Raw genomic sequence first — 18,661 nt, 5'->3', positions numbered from 1 at the left:
ACTATCCTCAAAATATATTTAATTGTATATAAGCAGCTTTAGGATGAAGTAATATCACCAAACGCTCCTCATAAAAGACAGATTTTCATGTGTGCCTTTTTACGATCATCCATCATTGACTTTTTTTAGGAGCGTGCCATGTTATAAAATATGAACACAGCTTGAAGTAGATTTGTTCTTTAATGATATGATTCTCCATATGTGTTGCAATATAATATTTTTCAGCTTTTTGAAGTAGATCAGTATGTTTGCTATTGAGGCACTGGGAGCCCCAGAGGTGTCTTCAAACTCTCAAATTTGCAATGGAGCACATGATCGACAAATCAAGAGTGAAACCATTTGTACTTCCGAGGTCATGCAGGACAAGAATTCTAACTTTGTGGTGGAGATATACAACACGAATGAGAACTTCAGTCTCCCTCAGCCCGCTGGGACCACGTTCAGTGGTAGCCCCAAACTAAAAAGCGAACCCAACTTGCAAGTGAAGAAAGAGAAATGCAATTCCAACACGGTGGTAGGATCTTTGAGTTTGGAATCGGGGGGAACCAGGCCTATTTCTGCTGAGCATGTCCGAATTCCACCAGAGGGAGCTGAAGTAGACCACGCCAGCAAACTTCCCAAGGTTAGGGATTGTGAAGAGTTTGTTGTCTCACCTTCAGATGACAATGGCTATTCCAGCAGCTGCCTGAGCATTGAAAGCCCAGACAGTGTGGAGGGAAACGTTTGGGAGACGTCGGAAACTGTCAAGCGAGATCCTTGGCTACAAACGGCAGAAGCTGAGGCTGAAAGTATTCCAGGGACTCCGCCTGCTGCAGATTGCTTGTTGCCGTCAATATTTGAGGCAGTCCAGAGTCTTCAAGAGAAACAAAGGTTCAAAGAGCAAGAGAAGGAGAAGCACCAAACGCAAGTGGTCATGTACCGACGCCTCGCGTTGCTGAGATGGATCCGCAGCCTCCAGCACAAAGTCGTGGACCACCAAAACCGGCTGCAGGAGAGTTATGACACCATCTTAAGCAACCGCAAAGAGCTGCTCAAGTTCATCAAACAGGGAGTCATCTAGCAGGAAGACAACTAATGCATTCAAAACCATTTTTTGGAGTCTTGCTAGCATGAGAATATGTCTTCACAATTGTAGGTATACAGAAAAGCAATCAAATTTAAGGAGATTCAGTTATTCATCTTGGAAGATGGAAAATATAAGCAACATTAATATATTTATTTGTTTGATGGAATGGGAAGATTATTTTTTCAATGTTCTTGCTGCTTCTTGAATTGACAATCCCTCTGCTTTTAAGGTTGGCTTCTAGAATGCAGTGGGAATTAAGTGGTTAAACAAAGGAGATTAATTTGGGAGACAGCAGCGAAATAATGAGTTTTGTTATTTGCTGCACTCAGTCATATTATTGACTAAGGCCATCACTTAATCTCTACTGAGATTTGTGGTTAATTGTAAAAAAGAAAATTAATCTCGCTTCCCTGTACTATCCAGAAAGGCCACCTCCAATCAAAGATGTTATGCTTGGATCTTGTGCTGTTACATTTTCAGTTGCTAACTTGCAGTACTATATTTTTCAATTCACAATTCTTTATTGGTAAACCAACTCCATGTGCTGCTGTCCTTATAAATGGAACCTTTTTAAAATAACTTCCATGTTGATTAGTAATTAAATTAGGGTGACGGACAATTGATGCAGAAACGCTGCTTCAGGACAGTTTCCCTTCTCCTAAGTTGAAGTTGCTAGTTGATTTAAAAAGACGAGGTGCATGCAAGGAGCCAAGGATTTTTCTTGGTGTCTTATCTCTGCTGTTGGAGATCCTGAAATTACTACAACTTTTATTTGCTTTTGTTATCTAGAATTTTGGGTTAGATGTAACTTATGCTTCTTGTACTTTTTGTTATGCCTCAAATATCCCTGCATTGGACTCTGTACATTATTTAAGCTGTATTTGTTTGACTTTATTTTAATATAAAGATTAAATTTGGAGAAATGTGCTAAAACATGAAATATTATTTTATTCATATTACCTGTTTAATGTGTGGCAAATCAGAGTCCTATTTGTTATGAAACTAATGGACCAATGGTGTTAAGTTTATTTGCAATCACTAATTATATTAGAGGTTGGATCCAGAAAAAAATGCATTACCTGCAACAGATTCACAGCTGTTAACAAAATGTAACGATGATATTAAAAGTTAGCATGTTGAATAACTATTGTATCCAATGGCTCATGGGGATCATTTGTATATAGATGAGGTTTATAAGATGCACTCTTAAGTCTGAACTTGCATAGGCCACATAGGCAGCAAAGTATTGGGAGCGGAACAATATATGGACCCTTTACAAAGAAAGCCTGTGTTCTTAAACTACTGCATTGAAAGACCAATTGAATGGATTTTGCATGTCTGAAATTTGAGGGAACCCTCCCATGGATTGAACTGAATGGCATGAAAGGAAATGGACCATAATGATTTTTATTTCTTGTTAGATTAAGACATTTTGATGTTCATGTAGGCATGATTACTTGAATGTAAAAATAGCTGCTATCATATCTAATGTTAAGCAAGTGGACAGAAAATGCGGTTATTTCATTTGTGCTATGGTTTTTGTTTGGGACTCCGAATATTGTTAAAAAGTGCAGTTGCATACTTTTTTATTTCCTGAATAATGACTACCATCACCATAATGTGTGTGATCAATAGGAGTTTCTGATGTACAATTATCAATATAATAAACTGTCTATTTATATAACCATATCTGTGCTGCCCATGTTTATGTTAAAAAAATATAACGCTAAACTCCATCAAATGTGATGTTTTGGGCAATGTTTGTTTCAGTAATACAAACCAGTTATTTATTAACGGTCCTATTTAAATTAGATCCTTTGAAACTCTGAACTAACTCAGTACATGTAAGTGAGATGTGGTGCCAGTACGGTCCAATTGTCAATTTTTTTTTGGTAAACACTAGACAAGATCTTATATCCACATTAACATGAGAAACTCGAAGCAATTATAATGCAAGTAAGCCTGTGCTGTGTTGAAGAGAAAGAAAGTATATTAAAAATAGTTTCAAAGAAAATTGCATGTTTAAAAAATAAAGAACCTCACAAGTGTTGTAAAAATGTTGCATGTGATCACCAAAGGGGAAAGAAGTGAGATTAAAGAAAATTAAATTAATTACAAATTATATTAAGTTTTCTCCATCTCTTATATATCTCCATTCTTGCCATCGGCCTCTACACTTTACCCTTTGGAGTGGGACATGATAACAAATTGCCCAGTTTTTAATCCACAATGAAAAATTAACTGTTTATGAAGGAACTGCAGATACTGGAAAATCGAAGGTACACAAAAATGCCAGAGAAACTCAGCGGGTGCAGCAGCATCTATGGAGCGAAGGAAATAGGCAACGTTTCGGGCCGAAACGTTGACTATTTCCTTCGCTCCATAGATGCTGCTGCACCCGCTGAGTTTCTCCAGCTTTTTTGTGTACCTATGAAAAATTAACTGTCTGAAGAAGGGTCTCGACCTGAAACGTCACGCATTCCTTCTCTCCAGTTATGCTGCTTGCCCCGCTGAGTTACTCCAGTATTTTGTATTTATCTTTTGTACTTCTTGTGGGATGGGACCAGGTACTTCAAGGCATAATTCACCTTAACACAGCTGATGATTCTCTGGCATCATTCATGCATGTAATAACAACACTGACATACATGCAGAATGGTCATCTCAGCATTGCTGATGGAAGTTCGTCATTATGTGCTACCTATGACCTTAATATAAACAGGACCACACACTGCAGCACATTGGAAAGAAGACACAAATTAAATGGTTCCCAACGATTTGTCAGTGTGTATTGTCTGCATCGAACCTGGCTCCATATTAATGCTTTGTGCATTCCACACATCATTGTCTAGCCTTTCCACACTAATTGCAGCCATGCATAGGAGAGGTGCATTCTACAATCTCTGCCTCACCTTTGCTGGATGCCATTTGTGTAGTAGCACTCAACTTGTGTAGATGATTGCAAGGGGAAGGGAAGTGCCTATGCATAATTAAGACATGTTCCTCTTCCCCATTTCCCTAGTATCTTCCCAGAAAGTCCTTTAAGATTGGAACCTGCTTTCCGTGATCCACAACAGCATAACCCCAGCACATGCAGTAAGATCTTAATAGGAAGTTGTCTTTAAGAAACACGTAGAATGTGTTTCAATGCAAGTACCGAGTGAACAATACACTCAACTTAAAAAAATTTAATGTTAACAATTTTGTTTTATTTAGTTAGGGGGAACCACTGGGGCATTATGCCAAGTGCAACATTTACTGAGAACAACAATTTTTAGACCATGATGTTTAATTCAAAAGAACATACTATCAAAACAACAATCTATTCATGAATAAAAGGGATATCTGGCCGTGGTAATTATTTATCCTGCTTACCGTGCAAACATGAATTCACTTAATACAGTTTGCCAAGTAATATATTTATCAATGTTTGTAAGTATCCTTGATGGCATATCATTTCTAGATTGCTACATTATCTTCATATTCTTCGCTGTAAAATCTTTAGTTAACAACGATGACCATCTTCATACTGCCATTTACATATGTTGCTAGAAAGAAGCTTAAAATGCCCCAATCTCAGTTGTGAAATGTGTAAAATTGATAATTGTTTGGAAAGTGAGCTCTATGCAAAGGTTTTTTCAACATTATGAGTGCTTCTAATTTGCTGCACATTTTAACATGACGGGCAAATCGGGTAAGACATGCATAGCTTATGCCTGCTGAAAGTATGCATTGTGAACACTGTATAATGTAAATTCTTGTCCCCTGTTGATTTGAAGTTCCTTGCCAACTTTTGCTGTTAACATTCTCTGCTATACATGCACAAGACATCAGGCATTTAATGGCTACAACACTCTGTCTCTTTACAATTGAAAAAGTTAGCAATTACTTGCATTCTTAGGTGAATTGGAAGTTGAGTTTGGGAGAGAGGTATCAGCCTTGGTTCGTGAGAAACCCATAAAGATATGAATGTGCCTTCAAACGTACCTTCTGATAACAGACATTAGGAATCTGATGTCCAGCTATTGAAGTTTGATAGGAAGAGTGAGGGATGGTATCACAGCAGCGTAACCTGCTGGAAGAGGGGGGAGGGGGAGAGGTTCATCATCTGGGGATTGTAGCCAGAGAATGACCAATTCTACTCAGTGAGAGATAATGGTTTAGACGACATTACTCCGTGAAGGAGATGGTAAACAGATCCTTTGGCTCACCAAGTACGTGCCAACCAGCGATCCTGACGCATTAGCACTATCCTACACACTAGGGACAATTTACAATTTTATCAAAGCTAATTAACCTACAAACCTGTACATCTTTGGAATGTGGGAGGAAACTGGAGCACTAGGAGAAAACCCACATGGTTACAGGGAGAATGTACAAACTCCATACAGAAAGCACCAGTAATCAGGATCGAACTTTGGTCTCTGGTGCTGTAAGGCAACAACTCTACTGCTGCGCCACTGTGCCGCCCAACCGATCAATCTGTCTCGTGTTTTAGGAACAAGGACAGGAAGGGGCCTGACCACCTTGTCAACCATTAATCAAAGTCATAGTGTCGCTGGATTCTTCTCCCTTGCCCAACTCCTTCTAGTGCACCATCTCCTAATATGCATCACCATAACATGAGGGAAGTCGGGGAATCCAAATTCATCTCCTCCTGTCTTAGAATGACAACTGGCAAGAGGAGTCCATGAATATGTTACTGCACAAGGAATGAAAAGGCAGGCATTGAAAGCCAAATTCAAGCTTGAAAATGGTTGTCTCTGGATTTTTTTTGCAGGCACTTGGTACACTGAATGCAAGGGTTAGTTTAGACAAAAACAAAGTCATGAGCCATCTTATGACAAACAAACAGCACATCTGCTAGCACAATGGGAAACATTGTCAACGTTACAAAGATTAAATATTTATAACCCACTTACTAAAACAATCACTTTCTTGGAACGAGGCCCTCGTGAATCAGACATGTAATAGGGTGAATAAAGAAAGATTTCTGGATTTTGTTTACAGCTCACAAACTGTTTCTGAATCAAAAGCAGAACTTAGAAGAACAAAGCAGATCATTTGGCATCTGTTTAGAGAAAACAAAAAGTTAACATTCTGTATATAACTGTTCCTGAGAAATAAGAAGTGACAGGTGAGCAATCATGTTAGTGAAGTTGGGGGATGAAAAAGGGGGAGAAACAAAATCTCCATTAACAGAGACGAGGAAAAGGGGCTGAGAGGCAGTAAATGATTCGGTAAAAATGAATTCACAATATAAAAGAGGAAGAGCAAAGAGAGTTGAAGTTGCACTTCCCACTGGCATCGGAGAGGAGTTTCTTCACTAAGGAACAACATAGTTGAACCTGCGTTTGATCAGCCTGAATAAGGGTCCCGGATCTGAAACATTACCTATCCATGTTCTCCAGAGATGCTGCCAGACCCGCTGAGTTAAACCAGCACTTTGTGTCCTTTTCAACATTTATCCAAGATGCTTTGTACTTGAACCAATATTGTTTTTGGATCATGAATTTAGTTATTTGCAAAGAGGAATGAGCAATTTACAATAAAATCTATTTATTCTATAGTTCATTAGGCAACTTTCAAAATGTTTGCAAACAATCTAGAGTTCAAATGGAAATTTCACACAAGGGGGTAAGAGGCACTGAAAATATTCCTTGCACGCTGCACTATGAGCTCTCAAAGTGCAGGGACTCTTGATTAAAGCTCTTCACGCGATGGACCAAAGGCTCCCTATTCTCAAGTACGGAATGGCATCAAGGGATTTTTGTCTTGACTTTGTGTATCCATTGATGTCATTTGGAAAATAAAACTCTGTGTAGTCTTGTTCTGTAGGTGAGTGAGCTACACAACTCTGCTTCTGGTCTTTAGCATCAGTGCCATCATTGACAATTAATCACTGCCACCACTGTAAGAAGAGTGCATTTTGAGCAAGCATTCATTACCAAAGACAATCGTCAGGATAAACTCAAAGTATCTTTGAAACTGTCCAAGGCACATTCCCATAGGAATTTGAATCTTTCATCACTATTATTACCCACACCAATTACCCTGGGAATGTGTTGGTGATGCTTAAATCCATGTTACAGAAATACACAATAATAGGTCACCTAGTGGGTTGATCCATTAGAGATGAATGGCTCAATGATGCTTTTATTGTCATATGCACAAACGAAGAGTGAAATTATTGTTCTTACATACAGTCAAGTACAGTATCCCCATACCCAAGTACATCATCAATTAGCAAATGTTCATCCTCAATTAGCAAGTTTGCAAACATTAGCAAGAATAGAGTCTACTGAGCTGCCATACAAGAGACGCCATGTTTTGCCACCATTTTCAAAGTCCAGTCTGCTATTTAATTCTTATGGGTGGTGCCCGATCCAGGCAAGCCCCAGGCTGCTGCGGGCCTCCAGCTATCGCCTTCCTTGGACACTTCATCCTTCCCCTCGCCCGTCCACCTTTGTGTTGTGGGGGAGGCCTCCCACTTCACTATTAACGCACTATAAAGTTGGTGGTTAGGAGGGGGTTTTGTGGATGATCTTCCCAGTGGACCTGCTGCTCACGTTCTTTTAGGTGGGAAACCACCGCTTGATAATACACCCAGAAGAAACTTAGCTAAAACAAGACCTTTTTGAGGAGACAGAGACATATTCCTTTTGTCAATCAGAATAAATATAGAAGCTAAGAAATTATTTTTACAATATTATTAAGCAAATCCTTATTACATTTGTGTAACATTCCTTTGCTTGAGCTATAACAGTGAAAAAATTATTACATTTTAACTCTTGTTTCTGGGCTAAAATTCCAATGGAGGTTTGGCATTTGAAATTGCCCATTCATTCCCAGCTGATGGACGTTTTCATTAAAGTTTCATATCATTGAAGAGTAACTTTCACTTTCTGAACTAGCCCCATTGAGATAAAAGACTGCCATTCTATTGGCCTTATTTGATTAGTTTTTGTACCTATTATTTGAAATGTGCCTCCGTAGCCTTCTTGTTCTCTTTTCTCCAAGCCAGTACCCAGTTTCTTAACAGATGGAAAATGCTCCAATTTATCTTTTTTTTTAATCCACAATGGAATGCCCCACAATGAATCACATTCAACTTCATCTGCCACAGTTTTGCGTACTCATTTGGTAAGACATTTGGATCATATAATTGCACCCATTAACTGTTAATACAGACACTGGAAGCTGTTTTCGGAAAATTAGAAGAAATGTCTTTCCAAATTAATCATTACTCATTAGTTTCTTGCAGCTTAGTTTAGCTCAGTTTAGAGATACAGTGCAGAAACAGGCCATAGGGCCCACTGAGCCCGATCCAACCAGCGATCCCTGCACATTAACACTATCCTACACACACTAAGGACAATTTACACTTATAACAAGCCAATTAACCTACGAACCTGTATGTCTTTGGGGTGTGGGAGGAAACCAAAAATCTCGGAGAAAACCCACACGGTCACGGGGAGAACGTACAAACTCCGTACAGACAGCGCCCGTAGTCGGGATCGAACCCATGTCTCCGGTGTTGCAAGAGGTGTGAGGCAGCAACTCTACCTCTGCGCCACCGTACCGCCCATACCCGGGTCAACTTGTTGGAAGGCCGCTATGCTCACCACTATACCACTATTGCTCACACAACATTTTGGATTGAATGAACAGCTGAATTGCTGCTTGCTTCCACCTAGGGTCGGCTGTAACAAATTGGGAGGAATGGATAATCAGTCATGGTAACTCACCATGGGAAGTCATAATGATGATTCACCGTGTTATGTCTCCGGATCATCTTAATGAAATTAGCACTAAAGATTTCAACATTCCTTTCAGGAAGTTACCAGATAATGTAATTTTAGCAGAAAATGTCCTGCAGCTGTAAGTACCATCAGAAAGATTGTTTGGAAAATAAAGGCGAGAAGGACCAATTTGTACTGAAACGATGAGGAAGGTAAGGTTAGGACAAACCATAGCACGGCAGATATTGGACAGATCGCAGCATATCATTTACATCAGTTCATGACTATTAAGATAGATTTGTACTGGTACTTCGAGAGCAGCATATAAAGTCAAAAATTAAGGATAAATAAACAGTACTTTGGAAACAAATCCTGACACACTATTTACATTCTGACCTTTGAATCTTTTCTAATAATATGATATGTTAATAATATCAAAGGTAATAATTTGTAAATCACAAAAATAACTGGCACAGAAATGGAGTGCAAATCTTCATAACAATAATCTCTACACTTTTGGTAACATATTGCATTAAGTATTTTGGGACATTTCAAAATGTGTATCTCATTATATTATTTGTATGTATTTAGTGAAGCAGATTGTAAAAGTTTGAAAGGCATAAGTAATATTAAGATAGCTACACAAAGAGGAATAAAGACTGTGACTTTGATTCAAAACCAATCAAAATCAATTCTCCATGAGCCCATGGTTAATAGAATTTACACAAAATATTTGATTATTCTGCAAAGTTCTGACTGCTGTCAAAATTCAGTCAACTGAAAGACTCAGAAAGGCCATTAAGATGAAACAGACAAGGTAGTTAAAAATTACCAGAGGAAATGAATGCAGTGACCACAAAACTTCAGAGGGATAATTCACTACCAGTTATCAGATAGATTTTGCTGCAGGTTTCCTAACCTTTTCTTGAAGATTAAAAAAATATATCAGCTAACAGTAAAGTGCAAAAACGTGTAAATCATAAAGGTAAGATGTTGGGTACTGATGCAATCAAACGTTCAGACTGAACATCATAACCTAACTACAAAAATGTCCTTTGTGATTGACCAAGATTATTTACTAAGATTATTCCCTTAAGAGAGCTTGTTAAAGTTCGCGAGGATGCAGCCCCAGAGCTCAGGTAGAAGTTACATCCAAGTCAAGATCCAGAAGAAAAATGAACCTGCAATAATTTACATTTGAAGATCAATTTCATGAATGTGGGTGTCTGAAAGTACTTAACAACAAGTGAAGCGTTTTTGCAGTGCGGTGATCAATGTTGCAATGAAAAGTATGGATGTCAATTTGCTTACAAAAACGTTCCATGAACAGGAATGTAATCATGACCAGGTAACCTACTGTGGTGGGTTTGGTTGAGGGGGAAACATGGGCCCCAAATTGATAATCAGATTACCATTCATAAGCATGGTTTAAAAAAAAGGACACTAATAACTGCAATTTGGCCAAATTTCACAAAATGTGTTCACTTTGTCCCTTGTAATAAGCATTCATTTCGCTAATGCAAATCCACACACCTTAACATGGAGTGCTGTCCAAATATTTATCTCCATGAAGATGGTCTGTTGGATCAGACATGTGGAAGTTGTTATGATGTTACAATATATCACAGCTGTTGCTCCTCTTCCCTGGGCACTGGTGCCATGTTGCTGTCAGCTTTCAGTGAGTTGCATTTGTGTGAAGGAGCCTGAATTAACCAGTTTATTGCCCTTAGATTTCAAAAGAAATAAAAATGTTCCCTTATGCCCGAGTAAACCTGTTTTGGCCCTCAAATCTTCGAGGGTTAAAGCCCAGTTATAATAATCTGTGCCAATGCATATAATTACACATAGTGCATATCACCTGAGAGTGACAGCCCATCTTTAATTGCCAGTATCAGTGGTTACTTCAGTGGTGATATTGTACACTTCAGTTTTATTTTAGTTTATTGTCGCCTGTACCGAGGTACAGTGAAAAGCTTTCGTTGCGTGCTAACCAGCTAGCGGAAAGACAAAACATGATTACAATCGAACCATCCACCTTGTACAGATACATGATCAAGGGAATAAAGTAAATAACATTTGGTGCACAATAGAGTCCAGTAAAGTCCGATCAAAGGGTTTCCAATGAGATAGATAATAGCTCAGGACTGATCTCTAGCTGTTGGTCGGATGGTTCAGTTACCTGATAACAGTTTGGGAGAAACTCCCTGAATCTGGAGGTATGCATTTTCACTTGGATGCAGGGGTGCGGCTATTTCTAATCATAGGTGCTTCACTTTCTAGGAAGTCCAGGTAATGAACATTAAGAATATTTTTTTAGTTTAAGTAATTGATATTATTTCTTAGTCCAGTCTTCAAAAGCATGGAGGCTGAACAAAATTAATATAAACAACTTACACTCCAATGGAAGTTAAACTTGCTTCAGAATGGCTTAATAGTTGCATTAAGGGCCTGACCCATTTAGGCTATTTTTAGGTGACTGCTGGTGACTGCCATAGTCGTAGCATGTCGCCAAGAAACTGGCGACTGGACCCCCCCCTTCGACATAAAATTCGAAATAGAATCATTACTTTAACAACAACAAAAAACCAAAGTTAGCACCGGCAACAACCTACGTTAATCTGGCGACAAGTACAACAGCACCTACGCCAGGAGATGTCAAGCTACGCTCATTGGCATCAAACCCACTATCACCGACTGTCTCCAAAAAATTTTCAACATGTTGAAAATCTAGCGGCAACCAGAAAGACGCTACGACTCTTTGGGTGACTGAGGAGACCACTCACAGCCATAGAGGCGACACCCTAAGACCATGAGGCGACAGCCTAGTCGCCTGTAGTCACCTAAAATATAGCCTAAGTGGGACAACCCCTTCAGTCTGCAACAAAATCTAATGTTTTTCCCTTACAAGAATTGCTCTTGTCACTTCCAATTGCTTGAGATGTCTGCTGTTTCATCACCCAGTTCTCCTACTTTTGTTATTTCTGATTGGTAAGGGTAACATTTCCATCAAATCCTCCCAGAACCATTTACAAATTAATTTACAAGAAAGCAAAAACAAAATGCAAATTTCTGGGCAATTTCTATTTAAATGTTTTAACTAACTAATTTTTATCGTATTTAGCTGGTTTATTTTTCTCTTATTTTGCCCACCAGCTCTTGTTTTTCATCCCTGTGTATCTTCTGCTTCAACACAAAAAATAAACCTCTAAACCCAAGGCTAGGCTGATGAAAGGCAGCGTTAATTGTAAACGCACGCTGGATGGAGTTTGCAGAAGGGAGTTAAGGTCAGAATGATGAACTGACATAAAGGCAACACAGCATCAGAAGCCAATGGATTGTGCAATATTTAAAGGGAGATGAGAAGGAAACAGATGGGAGGCAAGAAAGGTGTGTAGAGAAACAGTTTGTTGCAGAAAGTGAGAGAAGAAAAGAGAGATAAAGGAATTGTAACATCATATGTTTATAAATTATAGGAGCATAATTAGGCAATTTGGCCCATTAAGTCCGCCATCCAATCATGGCTGATCTATCTCTCACTCCTAACCCCATTCTCCTGTCTTCTCCCCATCACCCCTGACACCCGTACTAATCAAGAATCTGTCAATCCCTGCCTTAGAAATATCCATTGATGGCCTCCACAGGCTTCTGTGGCAATGAATTCCACAGATTCATCACCTTCAACTTAAGAAATTCCTCCTCATCTCCTTCCTAATGGAACATTCTTTAATTCTGAGGCTACAACCTCTGGTCCTAGACTCTCCCACTAGTGGAAAAATCCTCTCCGCATCTACTCTATCCAGGCCTTTCACTATTCAGTAAGTTTCAATTAGGGTCGTCCCCCCCTCATTATTCTAAACTCCAGCGAGTAGAGGAGTTTATCCACACCTTCCTGGTCACTCCCTTCCAGGTGCTTTTCTCCACATTTGCTACCACAACGTGGCCAGCACCAACTTTCTGTGCCACATGATCACCAGTTCCCAGGCATAAGTGCCTGGCTGTAGCACTGAAAGGTCTCTGTGCCTCTTACCATAAAGAGTCAGGTTCCTCCATCCGCTGGAAGCATCCTTGCACTCTGAGTGGGTTTATACGGGTGCTCCGATATCCTTCCTCACTCCAAAGACGTACAGGTTTGTAAGGTAATTGACTTGATATAATTGTAGAAATTGTCCCTAGTGTGTGTAGGATAGTGTTAGCGTATGGGGGTCGCTGGTCACCATAGTTTCGATGGGCCAAAGGGCCTATTTCTGCGCTGTATCTCTAAAACTAAAATTAAACTATAACACTGCCACTCATCCATCATCGCAGCATCCAGTCTTTCTGCTGCACTGCTGCCCTCCAACTGGAAGAGAGTCGAGCGTGATAGGGAATGTCCCTTTAAGAGCGGGCTGCAAGGATTGCACCCGCTGTGCTGGATGTTAACAACTGCGAGAACCTACAACATATCTTGTACTCAATCCAACAATGCCAGTTTCAGCTCAGCGTTACACAGGAACACACGCCCAAGCTGTTAGTGAACTTTGCATTTGAAGTACTCACTTTTTATGCACCAGGATGAACCACAACATTGTTTCAATGCCAAGAAATGGTGTGGAGAAATCTCTAGACCCACATTCTTTAACGACTATTATGTGTCGTGCCATGGGCAATGCACTGGTGTTTTAAATGATTAATCTCCTTCGTGTATAATATTCTGTTGCAGCATTTTAATAAAACTTTTGTTGCATATTTTCCAGGTACTCTGAAGACACTGCAGTCCATGAGCATGTCGACAAACAACAGTCAAAGTGTGGGTTAAATACAAGCCCATGGTTAAACATTGTGAGGCTCATGTCTTTGTATTTTTAGGAGTGAAGGAACAGATTGTGAGGTCATTAAAGTCAGGACTCCGAATGGCAGCTGGAACTCATGGAAAGCATTCTGCAAATCCCTGGAAAAGTAATTATACATGAGTTGCTGGGAGCAAGTAAAGATTTAGGTTAGTGTAGGTCTTACGATTTAGTTTATTCATATTTAAAGTCAACATTCCACAGATTTGTGAAACTGATAAAGCATTTTAAGGAAAAGGAAATGAGTCATGGAGATGAGTTTGTAGATGACTGATCGTTTTTCTTCGAAATCACTTGAGCTTCAAGATGGTCCCATGACGCGTATATAAATACGCGCTGGTTTTAGATGAAGATGTACAGGGTTAACTAAAGTCGAGCTGTTGTTCAATTCTTTAAAATTTGATGGGTTTGAGCATCTGACCACTTTCCGATATCTCTCTTATGCCTGTTAGGATCTGATTAGAAATGAGATAGATTGATTTTAATGGCCTTTTAGGAAGGCAGGATTAAGTGTTATGGTGCAGGGAAGTTAATGACTTTCATTTTTCTAGAGGAATAATGTAACAGTTAACAGGAAGACCAATAATTTTAGTTCAATCAGATTTAATACACTTTTCCATGCTGTCTCTGAATTGTTTAATTAAGTCTTTGTGGTAAAATGGCACAATAGAAAATTTATCAGAGAGAGAAAAATCTATATTCTAGTGTTATTCAAATTAATATAGCCCACATATTCTGGATTGCTTGAGGAATGTTACAACACCTTGTGTTTGCATAGAATCTTTGTCAGTCTTCAGTCAGCGGGGAATCTCATGAACAGGGATGAAGGTTTTAAAGGAGACTTAGGAGGTAGAATTTCAGGGAGGTGAGCTATTAATAGAGAGCAAATATGTGAAAAGGCGAAAAGCAAATGGTCCAGAGGCTAATTATTTTTGAGATAGAGCATGGAAACAGATCTGTCAGCCCACCGAGTCCGCACTGACCAGCGATCACCTCATACACTGGCACTAACCTACACACCAGCGACAATTTATAGAAGCCAATTAACCATCTTTGGAATGTGGGTGGAAACCGGAGCACCCGAAGAAAACCCACGCGGTCAAGTCAAGTCAAGCCAAGTCAAGTTTATTTGTCACATACACATACGAGATGTGCAGTGAAATGAAAGTGGCAATGCTCGCGGACTTTTGTGCAAAAGACAAACAACAAAACAACTAAACAAATTATAAACACAATCATAACACACATAGGTCACAGGGAGTATATACAAACTCCATACAAACAGCACCCGTAGTCAGGATCGAATCTGGGTCTCTGGCACTGTAAGGCAGCAACTCTACCGCTGCACCATTGTGCCTCCCCAAGGCTAGAGAAAGCGAGAGAAATGTGGACAGTGGAGTCCAGGAATTAATATTTTGACTTGGAAATGATTGAGAACCATTGTGTTCAAATTCAATGATTCACAGATTCAATTCAATGATCCAATAAACGTACTCATCTTCAGGTGTGACTTGTATGAACGAACCTTGTAGAATTTTCGAATATTGGGGGGGCATATCGATAACTCTATTAAACCCTATATTCAGTGGCATGTGACTGTTCGATGGAAATAAAAAAATTAAGGAGGTCAGCATGCTTTCCCTGCTCCCTCCCCACTCAGGCCAGTGTGGACTCAGACATTGTTCCCTAGAAACTGGGACCTTTCTCTCTTTGTGCATTTAATATATGTCCCATACAGCAATCACACCCACTCAGGTCCCTCACGAAAAGTTGTGAAATTGGCCAAACAAATGTTAAAAGCAAAAGAACACAGTTTTGCATGTAGAACTGTGCACTGAAACACAGCCTGGTGGAAGCTGCAAGCAGAGCTTCTGACTGCCACGTCATTACCAGGCCAATCACTGGAAAATGAATCAGTGTTTAATGAGCTCTATTTACTTTTAAGAGATCTTTCCATCACAGCCGGAGAACAGTTCCAGTTTAACCCTCCTCTACCTTCACCTGGCTCCATCTGCTTCCTATTTTCTCTTTCCTTTTTTTATTCTTTTCTTCTGCCTGTCTCCGTCCATCATCCACGTGCCTCAGCCTGCCAACTCCACCCTCCCTCTCTCCTGCCTGGTTCCTTCTGCCTGTCCATCCTACCTCCTTAGTCCATCACCCATCATCTCCTGCTTCTGTCTTACCATTCCCCCTCTCTTTACACTAACTATCTCCCCTTTCCACTCACAGTCCTGATACAGGGTTTCCACCAAATGGCGACCATTCCTTTCCACTCCCAGATGCTGCTCAATTCGTCCAGTTCCTCCAGCAGCTTTTTTCTTGCAGCAGTTACCATAACGGCTGGTATAGAGGAGAGGGGAAACACGAAGAAGAGGTTTAATGGTGATTGCCTTTCTGTTTGGGCAGCTCCCTGCATGATGATCTGTCCTAAATGACTCCAATGCCCCTCACTGCATGATGCGGGCTGATCTAGGGACCAGTAATCATAAAACTGATTAGAACAAAACAGTGCAAACAGTGAATAAATCACGTATGGTACGGTTTCCATGATCCTGTTCAATGAAAACCAGGCTGGCAATTGCAGTGTGCCAGACATTAATTAAGACACTTAATTGATCTCACTGTGAGATGTACCTATTGATCCAAAATTATTAAACATTCAGCATGCACTTTCTTAGAAGGTCAATGATTTACTAATATTCTTCATGTTCATAAGTTTTAGGAGCGGAATAAGGCCATTCGGCCAATCAAGTCTACTCCGCCATCCAATTATGGCTGATCTATCTTTCCCTCTCAACCCAATTCTCCTGCCTTCACCCCATAACTCCTGACACCTTTACTAATCAATAACCTGTCAATCTCCGCCTTAAAAATATCCATTGACATGGCCTCCACAGCTGGCTGTGGCAATGAATTCCACAGATTCACCACCCTCTGACTAAATAAATTCCTTCTCATCTCCTTTCTAAAGGGTTGCCCTTTTATTCTTAATATATGGCCTCTGGCACTAGACTCTCCCACTGGTGGAAACATTCCACATTCACTCTATCCAGACCTTTCACTATTCAGTAAGATTCAATGAGGCTCCTCATCATTCTAAATTTCAGGGCCAGTGCCTTCAAATGTTCATGATATGTAAACCCAATCGTTCCAGGGATAATTCTTGTAAAGCCCCTGTCCCACTTAGGAGACCCAAACAGCAACCTCTGGTGACCTTGCCCATCACCCAAAAAAAAAGGTCAAGGTGTCCTGGAACCTCCTACCACCTCCCACGCATGTTGAAAACCTCCCTCGACTATGAAGAAAACCAGCTTCGACTAGACCTGCGACTAAAAAATTATCCATTTTTAAAACGGCAAACTATTTTTAGTCGAGGCCGGTTTTAAACATGATGAAAAAATAGCAGCAACCTAGGTGAAGCCTCGACCACGCGGAAATCACTTTAGGGAGAGTGACCAAAACCTCCGGTGACCTCATGGAAACCTAGGGTGGCGGGCAAGGTCACCAGAGGTTGCTGTGTAGGTCTCTTAAGTGGGACAGGGGCTTAACTATTCACTCAATTTAAAAATTGAAAACACGTCTGACAATTTGCAGAATGTCTGACATGGTGTCTGGTTCTGGACAAGCTCTGCATTGAATATTTATATGAGCATTTTCTATTTATGATATAATCCCATGGAGTTTTCCTGTTTGCATTAGTGTAAAGTAGGGTGCTGTGATAATGGTTGGGAAGAGAAAGTGTCAGAGGCTACAAAGTCATTAAATCTGTCACAAGGTAGCTTTGTAAATAAAATTCATCAAACTTTGTCTTGACTGACAATTTCTAATTGATACAAATAGGTCAGTAAAATTCTAGCACAGGTAGAGCACTTATTGGAACCCAGATTAGCTGATCTTGGCACAGAACCTGAGGACCTATTGATTTCAATGGAGATTCTAGGCCTGTGAATTACAAATATTTTTTGAATTATTTTTCATTATTATTATGTTCTTTCATTCATTATAATTGAAGCTATATATTTAATTAACTATCTTAAAGTTTAGTTTAGCTTAGTTTAGAGATACACTGCAGAAACAAGCCGACCAGCGATCCCCCTACACTAACACTATCCTACACACTAGGGACAATTTACAATCTTTACCAAAGGCAATCAACCTACAAACCTGTACGTTTTTGGAGTGTGGGAGGAAATCGGAGCACCCAGGGAAAGCCCATGCGGACACAGAGAGAACATACAAACTACATACAGGCAGCACCCATAGTCAGGATCAAATCTGGCTCTCTGGCACTGTAAGGCAGTCCTTTATGATCATTTTTATTTTGTTTATTTCAATTTTAATAACTTTTAATGTCTGAATGTTGGACATATTTAATTGTTATTTACAGCCTTTAGAGCGAGCCCAAACTTTGCCAGCTGATGACAGAAGCTGTGTGAATCCTCCAGGGTCCAGCTACTGGACTTTACTGCCCATATCCCCAGTTGCCTTTCAGACCACATCAGAGAGATTGGCCTTCCACATGTGGCTCAGGTATTTGCGAAACCAAGCTGACGGGTGTAGAATAGAGCCTGGGGGCTCAGTCAGAACGGTCAAACAGAGATTGCAGATGCTTATAGAACGGGTTGTTGTGTATGGCAGCAAACACCAGGTATATCCAAAGTACACTTACTCGTGGAACATTTTTTTTCCCTCTTTCGTGTCTATTGCTCCATATGTTGTTGCTCAATTTCACAGTATGTAAAGGATACTACTGTAATTGCAAAAAAAAAAAATGGTAGGTGAATTTTTGAACAATGTCAATAAGTTCCTCAAATCTTGATTTTCAGGGGCGCAGAGGAGGAAATTATGACCTTGTTTGTTTAGTGAGTGATCTTCAGGAAGGAAATGCATCAGAATATTACTGGGAAATTGAGCAACGGAAGCAAATAAACATGTTGCCGTGGAAACATCTGGAGACATAAACACCTGGAATCATCCAGACACCTAAAGTGTTAGATGGTTTGTTTCCACCAATCGTGCTTGAAGTT

The 18,661-nt window shown here is 39.9% G+C and overlaps 1 protein-coding gene across 13 annotated transcripts in view; it reads left to right on the top strand.

Annotated features, from left to right (window-relative positions):
* Nucleotides 1–13,626, top strand: part of LOC129709739 (UPF0500 protein C1orf216 homolog) — a 240,470-nt gene extending 226,844 nt beyond the window's left edge. For 9 of the 13 annotated variants that reach the window (XM_055656285.1, XM_055656280.1, XM_055656284.1 and 6 more), the window contains one exon: nt 226–3,073. In XM_055656285.1, coding sequence (XP_055512260.1) covers nt 245–1,060 — 816 coding nt within the window. In that variant the 5' untranslated portion in view covers nt 226–244 and the 3' untranslated portion in view covers nt 1,061–3,073. Of the gene's footprint in view, nt 1–225; nt 3,085–13,541 lie in introns of those variants that run through there. The other 4 variants (XR_008725561.1, XR_008725562.1, XM_055656289.1 and 1 more) reach the window with 3 other exon arrangements.
* Nucleotides 13,627–18,661: the final 5,035 nt, after the last annotated feature.

The sequence above is a fragment of the Leucoraja erinacea genome, chromosome 26, assembly GCF_028641065.1.
Source record: "Leucoraja erinacea ecotype New England chromosome 26, Leri_hhj_1, whole genome shotgun sequence".
NCBI lineage: Eukaryota > Metazoa > Chordata > Chondrichthyes > Rajiformes > Rajidae > Leucoraja > Leucoraja erinaceus.
Note: the sequence above shows the minus strand (reverse complement) of the source record. Positions and strands in the feature narration are given on the sequence as shown.